Below are 26,930 nucleotides of genomic sequence, written 5' to 3'. Positions count from 1 at the left end.
CGCTGTCCCTGGCAGTGGGCGCCCAGTGTGCTCCTGCTCCTCCTCTGCCTCCAAACTGGTCTCCGTCCCGCTCCCCACAGTGTGCCTGGTTCTCTGGCTGGCTCGCTGGCCCTCCTGTCCACCCGGTGCTGCACTCTCCAGTCTAGCTTCCCACCGCGCCCACAGCAAGTGGGGCTGAGGCAGGCTCAGCAGCTCCCTTGGATCTGCAGCCCTCGCCAAGGTCCATCCACCTACATTCTGAAGTGCTCATTGGTAGTAATCTTTTGGATGTTCTGGTGTAATGTACAGAGATACTTCTGTTCAGTTATGAACGACCTATTTATTAGTTGTTCTGTTTTTTTTCCCTCTTATTTACAACTCACACTGCCGTGATGCTGCCATCACTTGCTCCTCTACCTTATATTTATGCATGTGAGTTGGGTATAATATCAGTAATTTAAAATTTTCGTACCTGGAGACTGATGAGTGCTGGGCTTGAAACCCTAAGTTGAATGAAGTAAAAGGAAGATTCCAAATCAAACACAGTCTGTGTGTGGATTGCCCAGGGGTTGCAGTACACCCAGTGGGCTGGGAGAATATTCCTTGTTTTCAACAGAGGAAATAGCCCCTTTTGAAATTTCTAGTGCTTTCTTTTAATTCATCCCACAAATGTGCCAGCTAAATGCAAGGCACAGTGAATGCCAGGTTCTGGGACTAAGTGTTAAATTACTATCACACAACCTTGTATTTCTTAGTGCTTTTTGTTTCAATTCTTTTGGTATATCTAAATGTCAGAAAGTACATACATACAAAATTCAGAACACCTTCCTAAAATGGTTTTAGTATTGGCCAGTCTGTGACATCTTTATTTATTTTGAAAGTTTGAATTGTCAAATATATGTCTAAAGTGCATTCTTGCAGCTAATCAATAGCAGCATTTGTTTTGTTTATAAACCCTTAAGAAATATTCAGACAAGAAGTAGAAAAGTCACAATAAAAAGCAAAGCGTGATCTAGATATATTCTTCCTTAATCACCCAAGACAAATACATGCATGAATTAGTTTATAAGTATACAAGAAATATACAAAAAAAATAGCATTATAAAAAAGTTCATACGGCATGAGAAAGAGGGGTCTTTCTCTGCTATTAATATTAAATATGGCAAGGTGTATAATATAAAAAGTTTGCAGAATCCTAGATATCTTTGGAGCCATGGGGGAATCTTTATGTAGGCCAGTGTATGATGATATATCTGAGGTCTGTGGTATTCAACAAAGCTGGAGTTCTACAAGATGATTCATTCAGAAGACTCCTTCTGGCATTGCTTTGGAGACATCACCAACACAAATGAAAATGTTCTTTTGTTATTGGGACTGTCAATTCATGGTTTCTTGCGCCTAAAATGAAAAAAAATGAAAACCAGCATTTAGTGCTGAATTTTGCAGTGAACCTTTAGGAGGGCTTTGAGAGAATTCCTGTTTTATCATGGGAAGAGTTAAAAGTCCTTCAAAGAAAGCAAATAACTTATAAAATATGCTTATCTAGTATTAAATTTAAAAAACAGAACTTTCCATCTTTATCCTGTTGCATTGATTTTCCAAACTGCCTAAGGAATACGTGTGTCAAAAATGGACACATGGACCTGTATAGGTAGATATTTGAAAAGCAGCGGGTTTGATTAATATGGGGAGAAAAATGGGCCATAAATTCTGCCATTCTGTTTTATTTTAGCGAACACTTTTTGCTGTAACAAGAGGGGAATTAGGAAAGAATGAATTACACGAGGAGCTGTCATCCCTGACTCCAGCCTCCCCTCCTCATAGATGATCTCAGTTCAGCCTCTGAAAACTTTATGAGCACAGGCAGAAACAGGAACAAGAGCGAATGTTCTTACAGCTCTAATTGCTCTTATTCAGCACCCCCCGCCCCTGCCCCCGGGTTCTCAGCACTGCTACTGCCTAGCGCAGTCTGCCAGTAGGGCCCAGATATTCCAACGGGCTAACAAAAACCACATAGGTCCTCTAAAAAAAAAAGTGGTTGGTAGGGAGAAGGGGTGGTGGGGAGGGAAAACACAGAGAGAAAGGCCACACGTGGTCGGTACTTACTTGGGTTGTGCGTGGTGCTGATACCCAGGCCCCAGCTGAGACCCTGCTCTCATCTCTACAGCCACAGAACACTGAGAGAAAAACCACAGAAGAGGAAAGATTAGCTCCTCTCAGCAGTCTATTAAACAGACCTATCTAGATAGATTCAACCAAGGTGAAATCCAACATTGACTTTCTAGTCCAGTGCAGATACGTATGTTAAAATACCAATCAGGTACTTGAAATTTATTTGATGTGCCACAAAAATTGTGAGGTAGAAGGGTCTTTAGAGATCATACAGGTAAATCTCCTCATTTTCTATCAGGAAGAAGAAAGTGGCAAAGGCTAGAGCTTGGCCGGCTGACCCCCACCTTCCCATGATCTTTATGTGAATCTCTCCTCAGGAGTTAACAGTTGCACAGGGAAGTTCTCCTGAGAAGATTCCCATCAGTTTGATGGGCATTCTTGTTATTCTAGGGTGATGCTCTCTGACTGAATTCTTGGGCCCTATCCCTCTACACTAAAAACGGGCTTTGCGCTGAAGAGCTCCAGGAAAACCAGAGCAGAAATACAAATACCTTCTCAGCTGTGCTGGTGACAGGCCTACAGGCTGCACTGGCCATGTGGGATCAGACCTTAGTTTGTTTGTTTCAAAGAGCATGAAAAGCTATAGCTGTAGGGCTTCAAATATGACATCCCTATTAAATACTTTTTACTCCTACCCTTGTTTCTACGTCGGTCCATTCAGACTCTGTTCCATCTGGTTGGGCAGGTGCTCCTGTGGAAGATCTTCGTTTTCGACTACAGAAAAAGGGAAAACACAATGCAACAGTTATTTTTTGTATCTAAGAACAGGAAATATATTAGAAATCAGGAAATACCATATATACTCCTTCAGAGAATTGATACATTTTACAGGCTAGTCTGTTCCTCAAGAATGAGCAGCTAAGAAAATGACAGCCCTCTAAAGAAAGGAATTTGATGATCACTCACCCAGTTGGTGATTCTTGTTTCAAAGTCTCAATTTCAGTAAACTGGACGGATTGTCCACCACCCCTTGTTTTATAAACATCACCCTACAGCCAAGAGAAAAGGTCACCATTGCACTTTTTATACATCCAAAGGATAAATTTAATTTGAAATACATATGTATGTTTAAGACTCTACTGTTTTATGGAAACTCCCATCCACAAAACCAGATGGTGCTTGGACTGCTGGGTCTGTACCGTTAAAATACTTTAAAGATTTGTTTACATATCTCTCACTAAACAAAAGAAGTCCAATGCAATATAATTAGTAGCATTCTTAATTGCAGAAAATAACATTCCTTTTTATTCAACCTATAATTTAAAAACTGCACTAGAAAAAAAAAAAAAACTACACTAGAGATCAAGAAATCTGTCAGAAATTTGTAAATGTTAGAAGGCAATATACTTTCTTCTCTGGATGTACCCCTCCTCTCATATTCAAATAACAGTACAGTTGTTTTTGTTTTTGTTTTGCCACACTGTACAGCTTGTGGGATCTTAGTTCCTGGTCCAGGGATCGAACTCGGGCCCTCAGCAGTGAAGGCGCAGAGTCCTAACCACGGACTGCCAGGGAATTCCCTCAAGTGACAGTACAGTCAAAGGTAGGAGTTCTTTGTTTGGTTTACTTCTTAAGTAGGGGTTAAAACAAAATACATATTAATTAAAAGTACATAATACATCTGGAGTTCCTCTAACAAATCTGAGACTCTTAAGCGTCATTTGACAGAAAGGAGCAGATTTAGTTCCAATTTAGCAGATTCATAATCTAAGTAGTTACTTTAGTTTTCTAACAAACAAAGAGGTTTTATCAAATACCCATTTAAGTTCCAGTTGACACTGCCTGTGTGTCATCAGAGGAAGAGTAAATGGTTTTTTGTTAAGCTGACTTTTTGAATATTTTCTTCTCTTGTGTAAATTTTTTACCTTAATTAGCTTAGTTTCAATCTCCCCATCGGAGGCTAGTTCCTGGTGGGTCAGCATGTACTTCTCACACTTAGCTAGTGCCTTTTCATTTGCAACAGATACAGTGATGGCATGAGGGACATGTGGCTGCATGACTGTTTCAGTTTGCAGGTTAGAGGCAGGCTTATGATCTACCCATCTGTCTCCCGCAGAGCGTGATCGTCTGTGTCGCAGACGAACTGGTGGTGCATTCTGATCAGGTTGAAAGAGGAATCAAGAAACAAGCATAACCCAGAATTAATTTAAGGGTGCTATTAGAAGTGCAGCAGTTTTGGCTACATTAGTTGGTGACAATATCAAAACAAATGCATGAACCTTTTCAAAAGCTAAACGTTACTCAGGCAATTCAAATGTTCTCTTTGTATTTAAACAAAACCAACGAACATCTTTTAACACCAGCTTGTGTATATGTATTATATATTCTACTAGGGAGCTTCCCTTTCAACAAAGAATGGAAGGAAAAGTTCTGGTCATGCCGCTAGTCTTTCCTGCATAGGTGGTATTCAGGACAAGTAATTCATTTTGCATTCTTAATCAAAAACCAGTATTTGTGCCTGTTATTGTGAGGTAATCTGTTAGGTCCATGACTATGTTAAAAGCTTCAGAAAGATCAACAGAAGCCCTAAACATATCATAAGCCTCTAAACAAAAGAGAAAATACTCCTATTACAAACCAGGACCCTCCCCAAAGCTGATGGAGCTGTAGACTACAGGATGCTAAAGAACATAAGGTATAATGAGAACCTTGTGTATAAAATGATTAAAAGAATGTAAATAAAATACTTCTGAGTACTTTAAAAAATCTCAAAACAGAACTTTTTGAAAAGTTCAAAAAACAGTAATGGCTAAAACATACCAACTTTTTTCCCCCAAGCGTTTCATAAAGGTTCCAAGAACTAGATAAAGAATATACTGTCAAATCAGCCTCTATCATACAATGAAAAACTAGATGCTTCCAGTAAAATGTTATATAACTTTAGGACAGTTAAATTTAGCACATTCAGCCTAAGGGGGAAAAAAAAATCACATACAGAACATAGTTAATAGTTTCTTTGTAACTTTGCAAACATCTTTCTGTTTACAAAACTGAAAGGAAATGAAACAGTCTGCCACAGCCCAAATCCTTCAAAGCTGGTCAAGTATGAACATCTAATTTAAAATGCGTATACGGAGAACTGAAGTGTTTTTCCCTGTACAAGAAACAAATGAAGCACTAGTGACAAATCAGGATACTAAAACATGGGCAATAGAGTTTGCCACTATGGATGCCCAAACCTCACAACAAGCAGGAAACTTCCCATTCTTAAAATAGCTTAATGTTGAAAAGGAAGAATGTGGCTCTCATGTCCTACCATTTAAGCAAAGGTGACGGATTTCTCAAACACACTTAGCAATAAATACATTCTGAGATAAGCTTTGGAAGGATGACAGTCCTAACATTCTACTATCGTTTATGAAATAAATGATATTTTAAGTCTCTTCCTCACTGAAGTATAAATTCAGTCCACCTGACCTAATTTTTGACCAGCAAACCTAGATGCATAGATACTAGCCTAAACTTTTCTCTGCTGCACTTCTAAAGAGATTTTGATTTCAAATGAAGAAGGTAAAGGACCTCTAGTAAATCCTCTTAAATATCTCATAGCCAAATTAGATAGTACATTAATGTTGACCAGGCATAAGTAGGCCTTGAATAGTTTTCAGTCTATAGACTTGCATAAATAAGGGGGATTTATTAGAGTTGATCAGAAAGACCAGCCACCATGATTTGCTCCCTAAAAAGGTTTAAAGCAAAATCTGCAAAGTAAAGAACTTAAGCGATTTTAGAATTATCCGTTGCCTTGGTAAATACCTTGTAATTCATCATCATCCCTTAATAATCAGGAATGCAGGCCACCTGAATGAAAGTTTTCTGCACCCTAAATTATACAACAAGAAAATCTAAAGCAAATATTTACTGTAAGATTAAGTTGTTTAGAAGAAAAATTCTTAAAGAGATATATTAAAATTTTACTAAATGTAAATTCACAATATTAACTTTGTCCACTTACTCAGATTCAAAGGAAAACTTTACCTTAATCCTTAAGAAGAAAATATAGACATGAATTTGTTTAAACAAACACCCTTGAATGAGGCAGAGCCCTTGTAAATTGAAATAAAGGCCTTGAGATTAAAAGCAATGTATTGGAGATGGAAACCTTCCTTCAGCAGTTATAAAACAGCTGGCCTGGGCTCTTCAAAAAATAGTCAATGTCATGAAAATCAAAAAAGGGGAGGATGGACTATTTTATATTGAAAGAGATTAAAGAGAGGTAACCACATATAATGTATTCACCTTGATAGGACCAAGGTTTGAAAAAAGAAAAGCCATTATTGGGACAACTGGGGAAATGTAAACATGAACTGTATGTTAGAAGGTACTTTTCAGGGTTAACGCTTTCTTAGGTGTGATGAAGATTGTGGTTATGTAGGACACGAAGTCTATGACTTACTGTCAAAGGTTCAAGAAAAAAAATATTTACAAATCTATTTTTCAAAATAAAAGTCTGGGAAAGCAATTTTAAAAATGGAAGTTCGAAAACAGCAAAAAGTCTAATTTGGGGAAGAGAAACCAAAATCAGAAATGGAAAACGTGCTCTAAGACACTCAGTCACTGGCTTTGTGGGTGCTCATCAGTTTATGCAGCTGAAAAGCACATGTGACTCTGGGATGTGCCCCACTGACCTGCTTTCACTGAACACGAGGCAGTATTTCTGTGCCAAATGGGTTTAGGCTTTTTCAGATGAAGAGCTAGGCCTCAATTTCAGGGTGATTTGATCTTTCAAACTAACAGAAAAATTAGACCTTGTTTATATTAGAGCTCACCCATCTTTCCGTTGAACTTTCTGAACCAAGTTAAAAAAACACAGAAGATTAAAATCTATTGCTACGATGCTTTAAAATAATACTGGCACTAACCCTGCTGCAGTGATCCTCTTCTATTTCTATCTCATTTCTGAGTGAAGGAACCACCTCCCTGCCTTCAGTCCAGTACATCCCTCGCCTTCTGTCTGACACGATACAAGTTTTACTTTGTCCTGGCTCCCGCTGCCTACGCCTTGCAATAGATGTGACATTGAGAGGTGTGTTGTACGCAGGAATTTTCTGCTCCCATTCCGAAATACAGGAAGCTACAGAAATGCTGCTGCAAGAGTTAGAGCGCCTATGTAGCTGTGGCTGGCTCATGAGTTGCTGGCCGTTGGAAATCTGAGCAATATAGTTACTAGAAGGCTAAAAAAATTGAAGAGAAATTAATGAGCAAGACTTGAAAAAGTGAAACAGTTCATTACTTTTCTATAATATTAGCATGGGAAGACAACATGATAATTTTTGTACTAAATTACTAACTTTTATACTAAATTTGTGTTTATACTAAATTTTAAAATATTTGTAAATAGAAATTTGAGAAATACAATAATATAAAACAAAAAATTGATTCTCACAGAAATAGTCACCTAATCTGAACAAACTTTCTCTAGTACTACTAAGTTACTATACAACTACAAATAACTTACAGGTACTGGTGATGGAGAAACAGATCTTTGAGTAGCTTTTTCTCGATCGCGCTCCCGAGAGGGTCTCTCTGGCCTTTCAGTTTTGGGTTCAATAACGATAGCCTTCAGTTGTTTCAGTTTTTCATCTTTCACCCAGAGTTTATTTTGCATCTCCAGCTGTTTGGCTGCCACTCGACGCTCCTGAAGATTATGTATGGCGATAAATATTCTAATTAATTCAGTTCTAGCAAACCAGTGCACCAGTTTACCTGAACACTTTACTTCCTAAAGATGACAGTTCTCCAGTTCTTCATAATGCTTATTAATTTGTTGTGACTTGTAAGGGCAGAGGAAGGAAGGAAGAGGACCTGAATAGGGGCTGCTGTGGCCACCACCACTAAAACCCTACCCCAAGTACAAGTGATTCAGAATGCTACAATTAGAGGTGAATCATCCCTGACATGAGCACTGTGTGAATGACACTCACGCATTCTTTCTCCCACTTCATGGTTGTTTCTGTCACCATGCCTTGCAGCCTGGCTTCTAGTCTGCGCTTGTCAGAAAACTGTCGCTGAAGTTTCTGATTCTGGGTTTCCAGCTCCTGTTGCAGATGGCGCTTATCTTCTTCATAGATAGTCGTTGTTTTCTCTAAAATCTCAACCTGGGAAAGTAGCCCATTATGTTCAGCATTTGGTATGTAAACATTTCAAGTAGCTTTAAAATAATCTCTCTCATAATCTTCTTATGCAAGCATAGTTACGGAAAGAAAAATCATGGAGAAAGCGTTTCCTTCTAAAATTTCATCTGAATTCCCACCTCCATTCCTAGAAATGAGAACTTTTACACAAGTTCCTCACTGAAAGATGAAGTTATAACTGATTTCATGTAAAAATTACTTTTCCTGAAAATTAAGGCCTAAAATTTAATTTTTAGGCTACTTTCAGAATAGAGAACACTATATTGGGTGAGATTAGCTTCTCTCTAGAATGAATGTGTACCCCCTAAATGATCCTCAGTAAATGAGAGAACAAACATTACACAGTAGTAAATCAATCAAAAAGCAAGCTATAATCAACGCTAAACTGTAGAACATTCTCTTCGATTGCTAAAGTCTATCTCATAAAATTAAAGAGTGTATTACCCCTTTTATGCTTTTCACTCATATTTCCTCTTTTTGGGGATGGGATGAAGATTAGTAAATAACCAAATGATAACTCCCAGTAAGCAGCAGCTGCAGGCCAGTCTAGCAGAACGGCTAAGTCAGAGACCAGTGCTAAATATACATCCATTATAATACCAACCTTGTATTCTAAAGTTTTGTTTTTCTTCTCCAGTCGTTCAATTTCCGATTTCTGTCCTGAGATCACCTTTTCTTTTTCATTTAGTTTTCCTTGAACGTAATTTTCTTTATTTAAAACAGCATTGTCAAATTCTTGCAACAAAGCTTTAAAAGTAATAGCTGAAACAAGAGCATGCAGGCCAAGTTTACTCCGATTCGAAAATAACCAATGAAATCAACTTTTATGTGATGTGGGCAAGTTATTTTTTTCTGAGCACATTTCCTCATTTCAAAATGGGGATTTAAATACCACTTATCTCACATTTTTCTTATGAAGATGATAAGTGTAAGTACATTCACTGAGCACTTACTATGTACCAAGCTGTTCCTGTCCTACATGATTTTCATACATTATCTCATTTATCCTTACAGCACCCTCTGAGGTAGGAGCAATTACAATCCCCATTTTGCAGATGGAAACTAGAAATAAAGGATTAAGTGATTTTCTCAAAGATAGTTATTATGATGTAATACATGTTAAATGCCTTGCAAATAAGTAACTAGTAGGAACGAAAAAGTAGCTGTTATCCCTTTGATCATCACTGTTGATTTTTGAAAGGGAGAAATTCATACTCACTTTTCTCTTTTGCTTTACTTTCTTGGAATATAAAATGATGCCTTGGGGACTACTAAGTTCAGAGACAAAATAACCCTTCCTTGCAGATTCTATCCCAACATAGAACTGAATTCCCTGCAAATTTCTGGTGTTAAAATGACTGCAGTTTTGCCCTTACACTGTTTGTGAAACTCATCAATCATCATTTGTCGCAGGTGATGTCGTTTCTCGAGTGCTTCAACCAGCCTGGGGAGAGTCCGCTCGTCATTGATATCCAGAATTTCGCAGGATGGCAGAGGTGGAAAACTCTGCAAAACCACTTCTGAAACCAGCAGTTCTGTATTGAGTTATTAAAAGTAAAAAGTTACTTACACAGGAAAAAATGTCATTCAAACAAGTTTTAACACTGTGGTAAGAGCCCCAGTCCAGTTAACATTGTACCTTGTTGGGCTGTCATAATACTTCCTTAAAAATGTGTTATAAAGAAGGAAAAATGAATAAAAGAAATGTCACTTATACTTTGGTTCAGATTTTTTTTTGCACTTGTTTTTCGAGGGGAAAGGAAGTAAACAGTTTTCTTATGTGAAACAGATTTTTTTAAAAAGAGAGAGACAGAGACTCATCGGTGGGCAAATGACATAGCAGCTCATACCGTCTCCAACAGGACCTCCCCGGGCCTGGTTTCTGTATCGCCTTCCCGGCGTTAAACCACATATTGCCTTGTCTGTTGGTCTTGCTACTTCAACTTCTTGGGTCACTTCTGCAAATCTCATGACTTGCTAAGACACAAAATAAATGGGGTTTGTTTTTTTTTTAAACAAATAAGCATATCCAAGTCTTTCTAAAGAAATTAGTAAATGAAACAAACGGTAATAGATTGGTCATTAGTTCACTTCTGTAACTAATGGTTCTGTATCAGTTTAAAAAATGTTCAAAATGTTATTTTTCACATCCAAATGGTTGTTTTCTCTATAGAAAGTCAAACTCTATAAAGGCATTAAAATTACCAAGCTTTCTTCATAATCTTCGGCCTTTGGATTCACACACACGATCAGGCGTACTTTCCCTTCCCCGTCAAAGTAGTTCTTGAACAGATGGGTTAACTTTGAATCTCGATATGGAACCATCTATAAATATATTCAAATCCAAATACATAAGGCAGAAAATGCACACAAACAAAACTATACAAATGTCCAAAGGCTGCTGCTTACCTTGTTAGTTCCATACGTTTGGTTCTCTCTCAGGACCTCCATACATGTTCTTAGCGTCATTAGTGACTGATTAATGTTACCTGACAGAAAAATGTACACAGAAGACATTTGAAGACAACAATTGAGTAGCTAGAGTGTGGTCTGTTTGCCTATGAAATCCCTGCTTCATAGAACTAGTAGATGGAAATTACAAATGACAGATTTTAGTGGCTCAACTTAAAGAGCTGTCCATATCTGGCAGTGTTGCAGGAGAGGGTGAGTACCGTCCTTCAGGGACTCTATCATAAAGACCCTCCACTGAATGCAGCATTATGCTTCATGACCCATAAAGTTTCTTCCAAATCTTAAATACTGTGATGTGAAAGAGTATATTAGATACAGATGTTTAATATCCTCATAAGAAACTATTTTCTCTAAAGCATGACCATTTCAGGCTACAGTTGGCTCCATCCAGACACTGAAGTCTCCCCTGCACCAGGAGGAGCTCCTGTTTCTACCAGTCAAGTGTCTTAAGAGCCAACTAAATCTGTTCCCTCAATATCTAAACAAGGGTTTCTTAGGCAGCATACTTGTTAGTCCTGGCCACTCGTTTGAATTTCTGAGTCAAGGCAAGTCTGACAGACCTATCAAGCCAACAATACAGGAGAGCTCACCTGCATAGACCCCAGAAGTACCTGAGAATTTTTTCATCCTGAAACCTTAAGGTCAGCTGACTCCACCATGCTTTCATTCTTAGCCACCTCTCAAAACACAGAGCTTGGGCTTCCCTGGTGGCGCAGTGGTTAAGAATCTGCCTGCCAGTGCAGAGGACACGGGTTCGAGCCCTGGTCCAGGAAGATCCCACATGCCGTGGAGCAACTAAGCCTGTGCGCCACAACTACTGAGCCTGCACTCTAGAGCCCGGGAGCCACAACTAGAGAAAACCCGCACGCAGCAATGAAGACCCAGCACATCCAAAAATAAATAAATAAAAATTAAAAAAACAAAAACAAAACCAAAAAACCACAGAGCTCATCTGCACCTCCGTGATATTCCATGATGCGTGCTTTATCTTTCTTGACCCCAACTCCCACTGCCTTTCCTCCTTTTCTTCCATTGTGTCTCCAAAATCGATATTCCTGTTAACAGACTTCCCTCATCCTCAGGCCTCTCACAGAATGATCCATTCACCTCTTTCCCTAATGCCAGGGGTTCCTAATCTGGGGTCCGTGTTGTCCATGGGTACACTTCAGGGAGTCTGCATGCATGGATGGGAAATAAATTATATCTTTATTTCTACTGATCTCTGAAATTTAACTATTCCTTCCATTATGAATGTAGGCCAAAAACCTACAGTGGTGGTAGTAGTGCCACCTGTGATTTTTAATCAGTAGAAGTCACAGATACTTTTATAACACTATGGTTTATTGCTGATCTCAAGATACTTTGAAATTATGCAGTTATTAGACATGCTGTTGGGATTTTATTTAAGGCCTTAATAAAGCACATAAATTATGACAGAGGTTTTAAGAATACTTTAAAAAACACATTTCAGTCTAATTGGTTTCCTTTTTAGTCCTGTATTTTATGTTATACATTCTAAAATATCATTCTGAGTAGTGTCCACAAGCTTCACCCCATCCCATGGTGCAAAGCCCTGCAACCTTACTTTTATTTCCCAGAAGGGTGGTGCTTCCCCTGCAGCCCTGTAGTCTTGTGAATAAAAGTTGCTTGTTTTCTAAAGCCTGACATTTTAAAAGGATGGTGAGTAGAGGGAGGCCAGCAACATTTTCCTAGTTCCTTACTGCTGCCTTCAAATAAATGTGCCCCATACATGCCAGCTCCTGGGTCAACTTCAGGATCTAAGAGGAAGGTCACTCTGACCTGCCATCAGAGAGCCCCAGCCTCCTCAAGTCCAGTAATCTTTCTCTCTTTACCACTGTAACCATGCCCTGAACCTTGTCACTCAGAACTGCAGCACATCTAGAAACCTGAGGCTAAACTATGCCCCAGGCACAATATCCTCTTCTTCTAGTTCTCACTCCCTAACCATGTCACACCTGTTCCCCATCCATATCAACACTGATAGTCCTTTCTGGTTTTCTCCCCAAAGCATCAGAACCCTCAGGTTTCTACTTTCCTCCCAATCCAGCTAGACCTCTTTTCCCATCAAGGTTAATCCTTCCTCTTGTGATCTGGATTCCGGATGCGCTGTCTTCTTATAAAGATGTGTATAAAGTGTGTGTGTGTGGTTAGTCATTCCATACTCCCTTCAAGTCACCTAGCTACCCCCCGACTCTCTCCTTCCCAGTCTCTCTAAATTAATCATCTCAAGGACTTGTTGTCCTCAAGGCCCTGCCCTCAGTTTGTTCCTCTTTGTTTTCCATGAATAATCTTATCTTCCCCATTGCTTAAATCATGCTTTTATTGGCAAAACCTAAACCTATAAACCTCAAGTCAAATCTCTTTCCTTCCAAATCCACGTACTTCTCTGCATCCAATTACTAGGCACCTACACTTGAATAAATGGAATATATCCAACACAAAACTCTTAACTGCCCATACCTGCACCTCAGGCTACTTCTCCTCCATCAAGATCTTCCTTGATTTACCCTCTTCTCTTCCTTCCTCTCCACATCCAGATGGGCCTACTTCCGAACTAGCTCTTAGTTTTGGCTGACCTTTGCCTCCAGGTGACACGATGGCTCATCTGAATTACTGCAAAAGGCTCCTGACTGCTTTTCATCTCTCTAGACGTGCCTCTGGTAAATTAATCTGCTACACTGGGGAAATGGTCTTTCTAAAAGTAATCCTTCATTGACTGTGTAACAGCAGAAAGATACAGGTTTTGAAAGTTCAGCCAACCTGGGTTTGAACCAGGCTCTAACCTTGGGAAAATTACTTAACCTCTTCCAATCTGAAAACTGGGTATGATACAATCCTGAAAAGTCACAATCAAGAAATCAAGCCCACGTATAGTAGATACTATGACACACACTAGCCCCTTAATAATTGGTAGTCACCATTATTCCTTCAAGAAAAAATTCAGACTTTCTAATATGATAGTCAAGGGTCTTAATGACCTTGCCTTGCCCTCCTGCCTCAGTGGTCACGGTTCACAAATCCACACCCTACACTTCAGCTACCATGACCCTGCCACGTTCTCTCAGGAATGATGCCTTTAATTCTATCCTCCTTCAGAGAGCTCACGCCTCAGTTTAAGTGTCAACTCCACACTTTCTTCCCCAAAGCCCCCCTCTCACACACAGCCCCAGAACGGATGGAGCAGCCCTGCTCTGTAACTCCCACAGCACCTTGTGCTCTCCTCCTTCATACTCTACTGAGACACTCTAGTTACCTGCCTCTCTTGTACTAGATGGGCTCTCTAGGGCAGGGTGCCATCCTTTATATCTGTGTTCAACTCCTGTAACACAGTAGGTACTCCATAAATGTTATTACCATAAAACATAACATGAATGGCTGTACTGAATGAAAGATTAAAAGAGAAAAACACACACACAGATTTCCTTTCAACTGGCTTTTGTATTCAAAGATTTTTCCTATCTCCAGAAGCCAATCTTTACCACTTTGAATGTTGGAGTAACTATTCGATCACTTAATTTAATGGACCCAGTACTGACACGCCAGCCATAGATATAGTAGACACTTTCAATATGAATATAACCTATTTTATATTTATTTTACTCAGTTTTCCTCATTCTTAAAGAAATCAATGTGTTGTAATAGATCAATACCAAACCAGCATAACTAAAGAAAAAGCACTGGTCACTTAGCCTCTAATTTTTTAGTCAAATTGAAGATAGTTATGCATAAACCACCTATCAATAAGTGACGATAAACTGGCATGGCAAGTTTTTGAAAGTTGTAGCAATAAGTAAGTACTATGCTTTGCTCACCAGCTTCACGTAACCTGTTCCCTTCTGCTTTTGTCCGGTTGGTTCTTTCACTTCCAGCAAGATCTACCAAGGACAGCTGGCTAATAGTGATTTGTTCTTTTTCCTGAAGGGAAGATTATAATGCCAGTAACATAAGTTATAACTGGTTTACAGTGTTCTTTAAATATATTCAAATCAAATTAAGTCTTATGAATACAATGTTTGCACAATACAAAATGTATAGTAGGGGCGAAGAATACATGTTTTGGGGGAAGAGTTTGCTAAAAGCATATGATAAATATCCTCATGACATTACTTGCCCATTGTCTGGTCTTCTACATTATACTGTAAGCTCCACAAGAACAGGAATTCTACCTTTTAACCACTTCATCTCCAGCACCTTGCACAGTGCCTAGCACTCAGCAGGAGCTCAATAAATGTCTGCTAAATAGTGAGTCTACAGCAAGGCTAAATATTTGTATAATGAGATATTTGATAATTTTACAGTCTAATAATTTCATAATACTCTAATAACTTATAAGAAATGAAAGTCAAGAGATACTATAATATTAGCTGTGATTCAATGGAAAGCAAGTGTATAGAGACTTGACTTACAAGGATTTTCTAGCTAACATTTATCAAGTGCTGACTGTAAGCCAGGCAATGGACTAAAAACTTTACATGCCTCGCCTCCTTTAACCCTCACAGCATTACAAGTTTATCACAATTAGGTGAGACAAGCTAGTAAATGCCGAGGAATCAGAATTCAAATCCTGGCGGTCTTTAGTACCATGCTGTACCATCTACTCCTGCTATCTGAAAACCTTCATGATATACCACAATTTCACAATATGTTTTGAGTGGAATTACATTTTAATAGCTTAAAGTTATTAAATGATTTCTATATTCAGGCTCAAATGCTGTTACTAATTGATATAAGCCTTGTAGCATGACAGGCCCAGCAGTAAAGCGTGATCAGCAGATGGGGGGCCCTACTGGCCTATCAGCCAAGAGAAGAACAATTTAGAATTGGCCACTCCTGAACTGTACCTAGCCTGGAAAGTTAACTGCTGACATTTAAAAACCATTAACTGAATTTCTACATACAAAATGAGTCTTCAGAGATAAAATAAAATATATGTTATGATTCATTGTTTTATCTCCTCTATTAGATATTTATAAAGATTTGTAAACCGTTTTCACAACAAAATTCCAGGTTCTAAGATTTAATAGCCAGTTTCCCAAAACTATACTATCTAATTAATGGAACATTTTTTTTTAAATGTCATCACCTACACATATATTAATTCTAGAGCAATATTCAGTGTAATGAAACCTCCATGATTTACCTCTGACTCACAAAATTAAGGATTCAGAACAAGAAAACACTCCACACATTAAATCTTTACCTGTAAGACATTGTCTCCATCTGCATCCAAGGGAGCCTGAACTAATTTAATGTTGAACACGCTATGGGAACGGCTGGACTCATGATTCAAATGTGTGTTAGCAATTCGTCGCTTTTTCTGGCCTACAGTGACAGAGAAATCACTGATCAAATCTCTACCGAGTCATTTCAGTGTACATACTTTCTACCAAACCAAAAAGTATTGTCAAATGAGAGCAGCAACTTGCAGGATTCTATTTATCACTGTATATATCTGTAATTCTAGCTCTGCTTCTAACCTCTCCAGAAAACTTCAAAAGCCTCCTCAGTAGACTTCACTTCTACTTCTGTACATCCTGCAACGTACATGTTATGGTTCTTATCTTCACGAAGCAACTTAGATTGTGGAGGTCTATGGGAAAGAAAAAACATTAGTTTCCTATATTATGAGATACTGATATTGCAACTTAAGACAAGGACTAAAATGTCAGGCAACATGACATCCATTCTTATAACGGGAATAAGCCTAAGCAAGACTCCAGAAGCATATTACACTTGGATAAGAATAGGGATATGTAGTAAAAAGATTAGTTACATAACAGGATAACAGGAATCTATTTTGTTTTAAAAGCTTTGCTCTAATTTGTTCTAACAAAGCACATGAAACAACACTTACTAAACAACTAGAGATCAAAGTAGTAGTATAGCACCATCACATACATGCACAGGTTAAGCATCAAAATCTAGCATTTTCTTAATTTTAAAAGATCAACAGATAGAGCTGGTTCTGACTTCAGTGTCAACAAAAAACAAATTCAGAAGGAGTTTGGTATATACCAGGAGTGGCAATCCTTTCAAAGTGGCTGGTCAAGTTTTAGTCTAAGGTAGGTTGAGGATGGGAAAGGTGCTGCCTGTTTGGCCTCAGTCTTGTGAATGGTGGGGGTAGAAACATTTAGCAGCCACCATTATTCAGCAAATGGCAGATTTCTCAGGGACCAAGGAGGGGCTTAGAAGTAGCAGCCGGCCCAGTACCAATGAAAAACCACCTACATGCAAACATGCCACAGATGCCAACCACTAGTATAACTGCACCCTTCTCCTTAAGAAAAGAGCACCATCACATACACAAAATCTGTGTTCCTCATGGGCGTGCTGCAACTATTCCACCTACCAAAGGAATAAGGTAGAAGTTACTGTTTCTATAGCAGCCATCTCACAGCAACACGTTCAGTCCAGAGTATCTGACAGTCACAATGAGTCGTATCTTAAAAATCCTCTGCTTCTAATATTTCTTCATTGTATTAAAAACTAAACCTTAAACCAGCTCAAAAAAAGCAGGTTAATCACCACCCTAACAAATAAAATCTGAATTCACTGCCAAATAAGCACCCTGTGAGTTCATTCAAGGAGTTACCAGAAAGGTTACAAGGCATAGTCACATTTGTCAGTCTTCATTTACATAACAAAACCAAGATAGACTTCTTAGAAAACAATCTCATTTGCAACAAATCAAACAGAAACTTGGCACATGTGCAGACATGAAAGTGATTGGTAGCAGTGAATGACATCACAAAAGTTTAGGAAAATGGGTACATACAACTGATACTCTGAAACAAATGGGAAAGTAATTAGTCTATAAATTGTTTAATATAAATAAAAGTGGATATACAGACACCTGTTCTCAGTCTAATGGTTTTCCAAATCTAGCTGTTCCTCCAGTAATATTCACTGAGTCATATACACAAAAGTTAAGTAATACAACACAGGTCTTCATATTATTTGTCTTGAGAGGCCCTGACAAAAACAGCATTGAAGATAAGCATTTAGCTTAAGAACAAAACCATCAAGGAACAAGATAACCGTTATTAGACATGAGATTCCAGAGTCAGCTCTGGCACAAATGTAGTTTGTGATGCCAGATTGTAATTGCTCTTCAGTCTCAGCAGGGCAAGACCCAAGGAAATCTAAGTAATAGTCTTTTAACTCTGGTGGAATGACAACACAGATGCCACTTCTTATTGGTCAGTGATGGAAGGTCTGTGACTATTGTGCAGACAACAGCTTTAGGCTCCATTCTATGGGGATCACCAGAACACAGATTAGAGGCTACAAACTCCCAACATTAAGTGTCAGGTTCTTAAAGGTAGCCCCAGGGCACATCTATAGGGACACTTCTTTATACAATTAAGGTCCTTGTCAAAATACAGCCCAGGGCCCACATATATACAGTAGAATATTACTCAGCCATAAAAAGAAATGAAGTTGAGTTATTTGTAGTGAGGTGGATGGACCTAGAGTCTGTCATACAAAGTGAAGTAAGTCAGAAAGAAAAAAACAAATACTGTATGCTAACACATATATATGGAATCTTAAAAAAAAAAAAAAAGGCTCTGAAGAACCTCAGGGCAGGACAGGAATAAAGACGCAGACGCAGAGAATGGACTTGAGGACATGGGGAGGGGGAAGTGTAAGATGGGATGAAGTAAGAGAGTTGCACTGACATATATACACTACCAAATGTAAAATAGCTAGTGGGAAGCAGCCGCATAGCACCGGGAGATCAGCTCAGTGCTTTGTGACCACCTAGAGGGGTGGAATAGGGAGGGTGGGAGGGAGATGCAAGAGGGAGGGGATATGGGGACATATGTATACATATAGCTGATTCACTTCATTATACAGCAGAAACTAACACAACAGTGTGAAACAATTATACTCCAATAAAGATGTTAAAAAAATACAGCCCAGGGCCAAGAGTTTTTCAAAAGTAAAGTCTAAGGTGAATATTCTCCTTAGATGCCTTAACCCAGTGGTTTTCCTAATACAGCTACATATCTAGTTAATATACAGAACTATTCACCAAGCACCAACTGCATGATATATGAGTTACATTTCATTTTGAAAACAAAAGTAAGCTTTATCCCCATTTATAGCTGAGGAAACTAAACCTCACTGATGTGAAGTGACTTCACCAAGGTTAAGCAGCTAAGGGACTCTCTCCACTACTTACTTAGGCTTTATGGGATCAAATGGCACCTCTTCCAATAGATCATATATGTAATTATTATATATTTCAATATAAGAGACAAATACACCGTAGACACTATCTTCATCAACCTCTTCTGCTTTGCAAAATTCTTGTACATTTATCATATCTGCAAACTCTGGATCTACTTGTCGTCTGAAAAAAAGAAAAAAAAAGCCCCAAAGTCTCATCTTACACACTGTGAGGAAATAAATGACCTCCATTACAAGCAGGAATGCACAGAGCAACTTTATTCATACTCATGGTTGGGCCAACAGTTCTCCCAAATCTCCCCAGATATACAACACAGGCTTTTACACCCTCTCTCACCAAGAGTGGCACCTTCCCTAAACAGTGATTCAAGGGCAGTGTGCTCAGAACCAAACAGAACATCTGAGCAAATAAACTCACTTAAGGACATCCCTCAACTTTGATCTCACTAAAGTCAACTGTCAGACCAACTTCTCCACTTCTGTTCACCATTCCCTATGCCTGAGGAAACCACTGGACAGGGTTCCCATGAGGCCAGTGTTACAAATGTAATTACTTACTTGCTAGAGGGGGTCTTTGGATTGGGCGTGGCTTCTCTTTTCTGCCGTTCTAATAAAGCATCAACTTCACACTGTATATCCATACTATTCCTATCATTAGATTTAAAAACCTTAAAGTGGGGGCAAAAATCAGACCATAATTTTTAGACTTTGACTTAAATAGTAAGAAATACATTTAAGAAATAAAAAACAATATTTAAACATATTTAAAGTTTCAAAAGGTATCCGATGCCTTAGTTCTCCCTTAATACTACTGTATCCACAGGTATTTTGGCACCTATGCCCTCTAGTGAGTCACAACACGCACAAAATTAAACTTACGTATCGTTTAGCTTGAAACGACCCTATACTGTTAAAGAGCATGTCCAAACAGCGAGGAAGCAGTCCTCCTTCCCTTGGAGAACCAGTCATAGTGTGAGTTTTTCCACTTCCCGTCACACCATATGTAAAAAGGAGACCTACAATGTAACAAGTCACAGTTATATATTAAATGTCACACTTGGCTATATCTTAAAAGTCCTCCACGTATAATATTTCTTGTATTAGAAAACACTTAAAATTAACTGCTCAACACCTCAATATATAAGGCAAATGCTAACAGCCATGAAAGGAGAAATCAACAGTAACACAATAGGGAGACTTTAACGCCCACTTACATCAATGGACAGATCATCCAGACAGAAAATCAATAACGAAACACGGGCCATAAATGACACATTAAACCAGATGGACTTAATTGATATTTATAGAACATTCCATCCAAAAGCAGCAGAATACACATTCTTCTCAGGTGCACATGGAACATTCTCCAGGACTGACCACATGCTGGACGACAAAACAAGCCTCAGTAAATTTAAGAAAACTGAAGTCATATCAAGTATCTTTTCTGACCACAACGCTAAGCGATTTGAAATCAATCACAAGAAAAAAACTGTCAAAAAAAAAAAACAAACAAGTGGAAGCTAAACAATATGTTACTAAACAACCAATGGATCACTGAAGACGTAAAAAAATACCTAGAGACAAATGACAACAAAAACATGACAATCAAAAACCTATGTGAGGGGCTTCCCTGGTGGCGCAGTGGTTGAGAATCTGCCTGCCAATGCAGGGCACACAGGTTCAAGCCCTGGTCTGGGAAGATCCCACATGCCGCGGAGCGACTAGGCCCGTGAGCCACAATTGCTGAGCCTGCACGTCTGGAGCCCGTGCTCCGCAACAAGAGAGGCCGCGATAGTGAGAGGCCCGCACACCGCGATGAAGAGCGGCCCCCACTTGCCGCAACTAGAGAAAGCCCTCGCACAGAAACGAAGACCCAACACAGCCATAACTAAATTAATTAATTAATTAATAATTTTTAAAAAAAAACCTATGTGGGGCTTCCCTGGTGGCACAGTGGTTGAGAATCTGCCTGCCAATGCAGGGGACACGGGTTCGAGCCCTGGTCTGGGAAGATCCCACATGCCACGGAGCAACTAGGCCCGTGAGCCACAACTACTGAGCCTGCGCGTCTGGAGCCTGTGCTCCGCAACAAGAGAGGCTGCGGTAGTGAGAGGCCCGCGCACCGTGATGAAGAGTGGCCCCCGCTTGCCGCAACTAGAGAAAGCCCTCGCACAGAAACGAAGACCCAACACAGCCATAAATAAATAAATAAACCCAAAAAGTTAAAAAAAAAAAAAAACCTATGTGACGCAGGAAAAGCAGTTCTAGCAGGGAAGTTTATAGCAATAAAATCTTACCTCAGGAAACAAGAAAAATCTCAAACAACTTAACCTTACACCTAAAGCAACTAAAGAAAAAAGAATAAACAAAACCCAAAGTGAGTAGAAGGAAAGAAATCATAAAGATCAGAGCAGAAATAAATGAAACAGAGATGAAGAAAACAACAGAAAAGAGCAATGAAACCAAAAGCTGGTTCTTTTAAAAGGTAAACAAGACTGATAAACCTTTAGCCAGACTCATCAAGAAAAGAGAGGGCTCAAATCAAGAAAATCAGAAGTGAAAACGGAGAAGTTACAACAGACACCACAGAAATACAAGGGATTATAAGAGACTACTACAAGCAAGTGTACGCCAATAAAATGGATAACCTAGAAGAAATGGACAAATTCTTAGAAAGGTACAAGCTCCCAAGACTAAACCAGGAAGAAATAGAAAATATGAAAGGACCAATCATAAGTACTGAAACTGAAACTGTGATTAAAACCTCCCAGCAAACAAAAGTCCAGGACCAGATCGCTTCAGAGGCAAATTCTATCACACATTTAGAGAAGAGTTAACACCTATCCTTCTGAAACTATTCCCAAAAATTGCAGAGGAAGGAACACTCCCAAATTCATTCTACAAGGCCACTATCACCCTGATACCAAAACTGGACAAGGGTAACACAGAAAAAATTACAGGCCAGTATCTTTGATAAATATAGACACAAAAATTCTCAACAAAATACTAGCAAACCGAATCCAACAACACATAAAAAAGGTCACACACCATGACCACGTTGGATTCATCCCAGGGTTCCAAGGATGATCCAACATACATAAATCAATCAATGAGATACACCACATCAACAGAAGAAAGGAAAAAAGCCTCGTGATCATCAATAGATGCAGAAAAAGCATTTGACAAAATTCAACATTCACTCATGATAAAAACCTTTATGAAACTGGGCAGAGAGGGAACGTATCTCAACATAATAAAAGCTATTTATGACAAACCCACAGCCAATATAATATTTAATGGTGAAAAGCTGAAAGACTTCCTGCTAAAATATGGAACAAGACAAGGATGCCCACTCTCACCACTTCTCTTCAACATAGTATTGGAAGTCCTAGCCACAGCAATCAGACAAGAAAAAGAAATAAAAGGTATTTAAATTCTAGGAAAGAGGTAAAATTGTCATTGCATGCAAATGACATGATAATATATGTAGAAAACCCTAAAGACTCCACACTAAAACCACTAGAACTGATAAATGAATCCAGCAAGGTAGCAGGATACAAGATTAACATACAGAAATAGGTTGCACTTCTTTACACTAACAATGAAATATCATAAAGGGAATGTAAACAAACAATCCCTTTTAAACTCCCACAAAAAAATAAAATACTTAGAAATAAACCTCACCAAGGAGGTGAAAGACTTATATGCTGAGAACTACAAAACATTATTAAAGGAAATTAAAGATGATTCAAAGAAATGGAAAGATATCCCATGCTTTTGGATTGGAAGAATTAATATTGCTAAAATGGCCATACTACCCAAAGCAATCTACAGATTTAATGTGATCCCTATTAAATTACCAATGGTATTTTTCACAGAAATAGAACAAATAATACCAACATTTACATGGAACCATAAAAGACCCAGAATTGCCAAAGCAATCCTGAGGAAAAAGAAAAAAGCAGGAGGCATAACACTCCCAGACTTGACTACAAGGCTACAGTAATCAAAACAGCATGGTATTGGCACAAAAACAGATATACAGATCAATGGAACAGAAGAGAGAGCCCAGAAATAAACCCACAAACCTGTGGCTTAAAGACCTAATTATAAGACCAGACACCGGGAATTCCCTGGTGGCCTAGTGGTTAGGATCTGGCGCTTTCACTGCAGAGGCCCAGGTTCGATCCCTGGATTGCACCATCCTGCATGCCGCATGGTGCGGCCAAAATGAAAAAAATAAAAAAGAAAGAAAAAGACACCATAAAACTCCTAGTAGAGAACATAGGCAAAACATTCTCTGACATAAATCATACCCGTGTTTTCTTAGGTCAGACTCCCAAGGCAATAGAAATAAAAGCAAAAATAAACAAATGGGACCTAATCAAACTTATAAGCTTTCGCACAGCAAAGGAAACCGCAAACAAAATGAAAAGACAACTTACAGACTGGGAGAAAATATTTGCAAATGATGCGACTGACAAGGGCTTAATTTCCCAAATCAGCAAACAGCTCATACAACTCAATAACAAAAAAAACAAACAACCCAATAAAAAATGGGCAGAAGACTTAAATAGACATTTCTCCAAAGAAGACAAACGGATGGCCAATAGGCACATGAAAAGATACTCAATGTCGCTAATTACTAGAGAAATGCAAATCAAAACTACAATGAGGTACCACCTCACACCAGTCAGAATGGCCATCAATAAAAAGTCTACAAATAGCAAATGCTGGAGAAGTTGTGGAGAAACCCTCCTACCCCCTTGGTGGGAATGTAAATTGGTAGAGCCACTATGGAGAACAGTATGGAGGTTCCTTAAAAAACTAAAAATAGAGCTACCATAAGATGCAGCAATCCCATTCCTGGGCATATATCCAGAGAAAACCATGATCTGAAGGGATACATGCACCCCAGTGTTCATTGAAGTGCTGTTTACAATAGCCAAAACATGGAAACAACATAATGTCCACTGACAGATGAATGGATAAGGAAGATGTGGTACATATATACAATGTAATATTACTCAGCCATAAAAAAGAATGAAATACTGCCATTTGCAGCAACATGGATGGACCTAGAGATTATCACACTCTAGGTATAATAGTAAGCGAAGTAAGTTAGAAAGGCAAATACCATGATAAAACTTATTATGTGGAATCTTAAATATGACACAAGTCAACATATCTATGAAACAAAAACAGACTCACAAATATAGAGAACAGACTTGTGGTTGCCGGGGGTGGGGGGTGGGGGGTAGGAGAGGGAAGAAGTGGGAGTTTGGGATTAGCAGAGGCAAACTATTATATATAGGATGGATAACAACAAGGTCCTATTGTATAGCACAAGGAACTATATTCAATATCCTGTGACAAACCATAATTGAAAAGAATATGAAAAAGAATATATATATGTATAACTGAACCACTTTGCCATACAGAAGAAATTAACACAACATTGTAAATCAACTACACTTCAATAAAATTAAAAAAAACACTCCCAACAAACAAAAGTCCAGGACCAGATGGTTTCACAGGCGAATTCTGTCAACATTTAGAGAAGAGTTAACACTTATTCTTCTGAAACTCTTCTAAAAAATTGCAGAGGAAGGAACACTCCCAAACTCATTCTACAAGGCCACCATAATCCTGATACTAAAACCAGACAAGAATATCACAAAAAAAGAAAATTACAGGCCAATATCACTGATGAACACAGATGCAAAAATTCTCAACAAAATACTAGCAAACTGAATCCAACAATACATTAAAAGGATCATATATCATGATCAAGTAGGATTTATCCCAGGGATGCAAGGATTCTTCAGTATCCACAAATCAATCAGTGTGATACACCACATTAACAAACTGAAGAATACAAACCCTTTGATCATCTCAGTAGATGCAGAAAATGCTTTTGACAATATCAACACCCATTTATGATAAAAAATCTCCAGAAAGTGGGCATAGAGGGAACACACCTTAACATAATAAAGGTCATGTAAGACAAACCTACAGCTAACATCATACTCAATGGTGAAAAGCCTAAAGCATTCCCTCTAAGATCAGGAACAAGACAAGTATATTCACTGTCACCACTTTTATTCAACATAGTTTTGAAGTCCTAGCCATGGCAATCAGAGAAGAAAAAGAAATAAAAGGAATCCAAATTGGAAAAGAAGAAGAAAACTGTCACTGTTTTCAGATGACATGATACTATATATAGAAAATCCTAAAGATGCTACCAGAAAACTACTAGAGCTGGTCAATGAATTTGGTAAAGTTGCAAGATACAAAATTAATTCACAGAAATCTCTTGCATTCCTATACGCTAATAACGAAAGATTAGAAAGAGAAATTAAGAAAACAATCCCATTTACAATCGCATCAGAAAGAATAAAATACCTAGGAATAAACCTACCTAAGGAGGCAAAAGACCTGTATGCAGAAAACTATAAGATGTTGATGAAAGAAATTGAAGATGACATAAACTGATGGAAAGATATACCATGTTCTTGGATTGGAAGAATCAATATTGTCAAAATGGCTATACTACAAGGCAATCTACATATTCAACGCAATCCCTATCAAATAACCAATGGCATTTTCCACATAACTAGAACAAAAAAATTTTTACATTTGTGTGGAAACGCAAAAGATCCCCAAGAGCCAAAGCAATCCTGAGAAAGAAAAACGGAGCTGGAAGAATCAGGCTCCCTGACTTCAGACTATACTATAAAACTACAGAAATCTGGCACAAAAACAGAAATATAGATCAATGGAAAAGGATAGAAAGGCCAGAAATAAACCCACGCACCTACGGTCAATTAATTTAGGACAAAGGAGGCAAGAATATATAATGGAGAAATGACAGTCTCTTCAATAAGTGGTGCTGGGAAAACTGGACAGCTACATGTAAAAGAATGAAATTAGAACAGTCTCTAACACCATACACAAAAATAAACTCAAAATGGATTAGAAACCTAAATGTAAGACCTGATACTATAAAACTCTTAGCACACTCTTTGACATAAATCACAGCAAGATCTTTTTGGATCCACCTCCTAGAGTAATAAAAACCAAAACAAAAGTAAACAAATGGGACCTAATTATACTGTAAAGCTTTTGCACAGAAAAGGAAACGATAATCAAAATGAAAAGACAACCCACAGAATGGGAGAAAATATTTGCAAATGATGCGACCGACAAGGGATTAATTTCCAAAATATACAAACAGCTCATGCAGCATCACAAAAAAAAAAAAAACCCAATCAAAAAATGGGCAGAAGACCTAAATAGACATTTCTCCAAAGAAGACATACAGATGGCCAAGAGGCACATGAAAAGGTGGTCAACATTGCTTAGTATTAGGGAAATGCAAATCAAAACTACAATGAGATATTGCCTCACACAAGTCAGAATGGCCATCATCAAAAAGTCTACAAATAACAAATGCTGGAGAGGGTGTGGAGAAAAGGGAACCCTCCTACCCTGTTGGTGGGAATGTAAATTGGTATAGCCACTATGGAGAACAGTATGGAGGTTCCTTAAAAAGCTAAAAATAGAGCTACCATAGGATGCAGCAATCCCAGGCCTGGGCATATATCCAGAGAATACCATGGTTCAAAAGGATACATGCACCCCAATGTTCATTGAAGCACTGTTTATAATAGCCAAGACATGGAAGCAACCTAAATGTCCATCAACAGGTGAATGGATAAAGAAGATGTGGTACATATATAAAATGTACATATATAAAATGGAATATTACTCAGCCATTAAAAAGAATGAAATAATGCCATTTGCAGTAACATGGATGGACCTGGAGATTATCATACTAAGTGAAGTAAGTCAGACAGAAAAAGACAAGTATCATATGATATTGCTTATATGCAGAATCTAAAAAATAAAAAAATAAAAAAATGATACAAATGAACCTATTTACAAAACAGACTCACA

The 26,930-nt window shown here is 38.4% G+C and overlaps 1 protein-coding gene and 1 long non-coding RNA gene across 4 annotated transcripts in view; one reads left to right on the top strand and one right to left on the bottom strand.

Annotated features, from left to right (window-relative positions):
* Positions 1 to 9,990, top strand: part of LOC137771388 (uncharacterized) — a 33,655-nt gene extending 23,665 nt beyond the window's left edge. The window contains exons 2-3 of the long non-coding RNA XR_011075359.1: positions 3,580 to 3,694; positions 9,699 to 9,990. This is a non-coding gene — a long non-coding RNA (uncharacterized lncRNA). The remainder of the gene's footprint in view (positions 1 to 3,579; positions 3,695 to 9,698) is intronic.
* Positions 823 to 26,930, bottom strand: part of KIF23 (kinesin family member 23) — a 34,291-nt gene continuing 8,183 nt past the window's right edge. Inside the window, exons 5-24 of one of the 3 annotated variants that reach the window (XM_068554641.1) lie at positions 19,851 to 19,987; positions 19,530 to 19,639; positions 18,964 to 19,134; positions 17,082 to 17,123; positions 16,256 to 16,368; positions 15,979 to 16,100; positions 14,591 to 14,693; positions 10,695 to 10,774; positions 10,491 to 10,610; positions 10,136 to 10,262; positions 9,662 to 9,820; positions 8,890 to 9,047; positions 8,076 to 8,249; positions 7,610 to 7,789; positions 7,014 to 7,325; positions 4,017 to 4,247; positions 3,058 to 3,140; positions 2,787 to 2,865; positions 2,086 to 2,156; positions 823 to 1,377 (exon numbers count right to left, since the gene is read on the bottom strand). In XM_068554641.1, the coding sequence (XP_068410742.1) occupies positions 1,362 to 1,377; positions 2,086 to 2,156; positions 2,787 to 2,865; positions 3,058 to 3,140; positions 4,017 to 4,247; positions 7,014 to 7,325; positions 7,610 to 7,789; positions 8,076 to 8,249; positions 8,890 to 9,047; positions 9,662 to 9,820; positions 10,136 to 10,262; positions 10,491 to 10,610; positions 10,695 to 10,774; positions 14,591 to 14,693; positions 15,979 to 16,100; positions 16,256 to 16,368; positions 17,082 to 17,123; positions 18,964 to 19,134; positions 19,530 to 19,639; positions 19,851 to 19,987 (2,588 nt within the window). In that variant the 3' untranslated portion in view covers positions 823 to 1,361. The remainder of the gene's footprint in view (positions 1,378 to 2,085; positions 2,157 to 2,786; positions 2,866 to 3,057; positions 3,141 to 4,016; positions 4,248 to 7,013; positions 7,326 to 7,609; positions 7,790 to 8,075; positions 8,250 to 8,889; positions 9,048 to 9,661; positions 9,821 to 10,135; positions 10,263 to 10,490; positions 10,611 to 10,694; positions 10,775 to 14,590; positions 14,694 to 15,978; positions 16,101 to 16,255; positions 16,369 to 17,081; positions 17,124 to 18,963; positions 19,135 to 19,529; positions 19,640 to 19,850; positions 19,988 to 26,930) is intronic. The other 2 variants (XM_068554661.1, XM_068554652.1) reach the window with 2 other exon arrangements.

Source organism: Eschrichtius robustus, chromosome 1 (genome assembly GCF_028021215.1).
Source record: "Eschrichtius robustus isolate mEscRob2 chromosome 1, mEscRob2.pri, whole genome shotgun sequence".
NCBI lineage: Eukaryota > Metazoa > Chordata > Mammalia > Artiodactyla > Eschrichtiidae > Eschrichtius > Eschrichtius robustus.
Note: the sequence above shows the minus strand (reverse complement) of the source record. Positions and strands in the feature narration are given on the sequence as shown.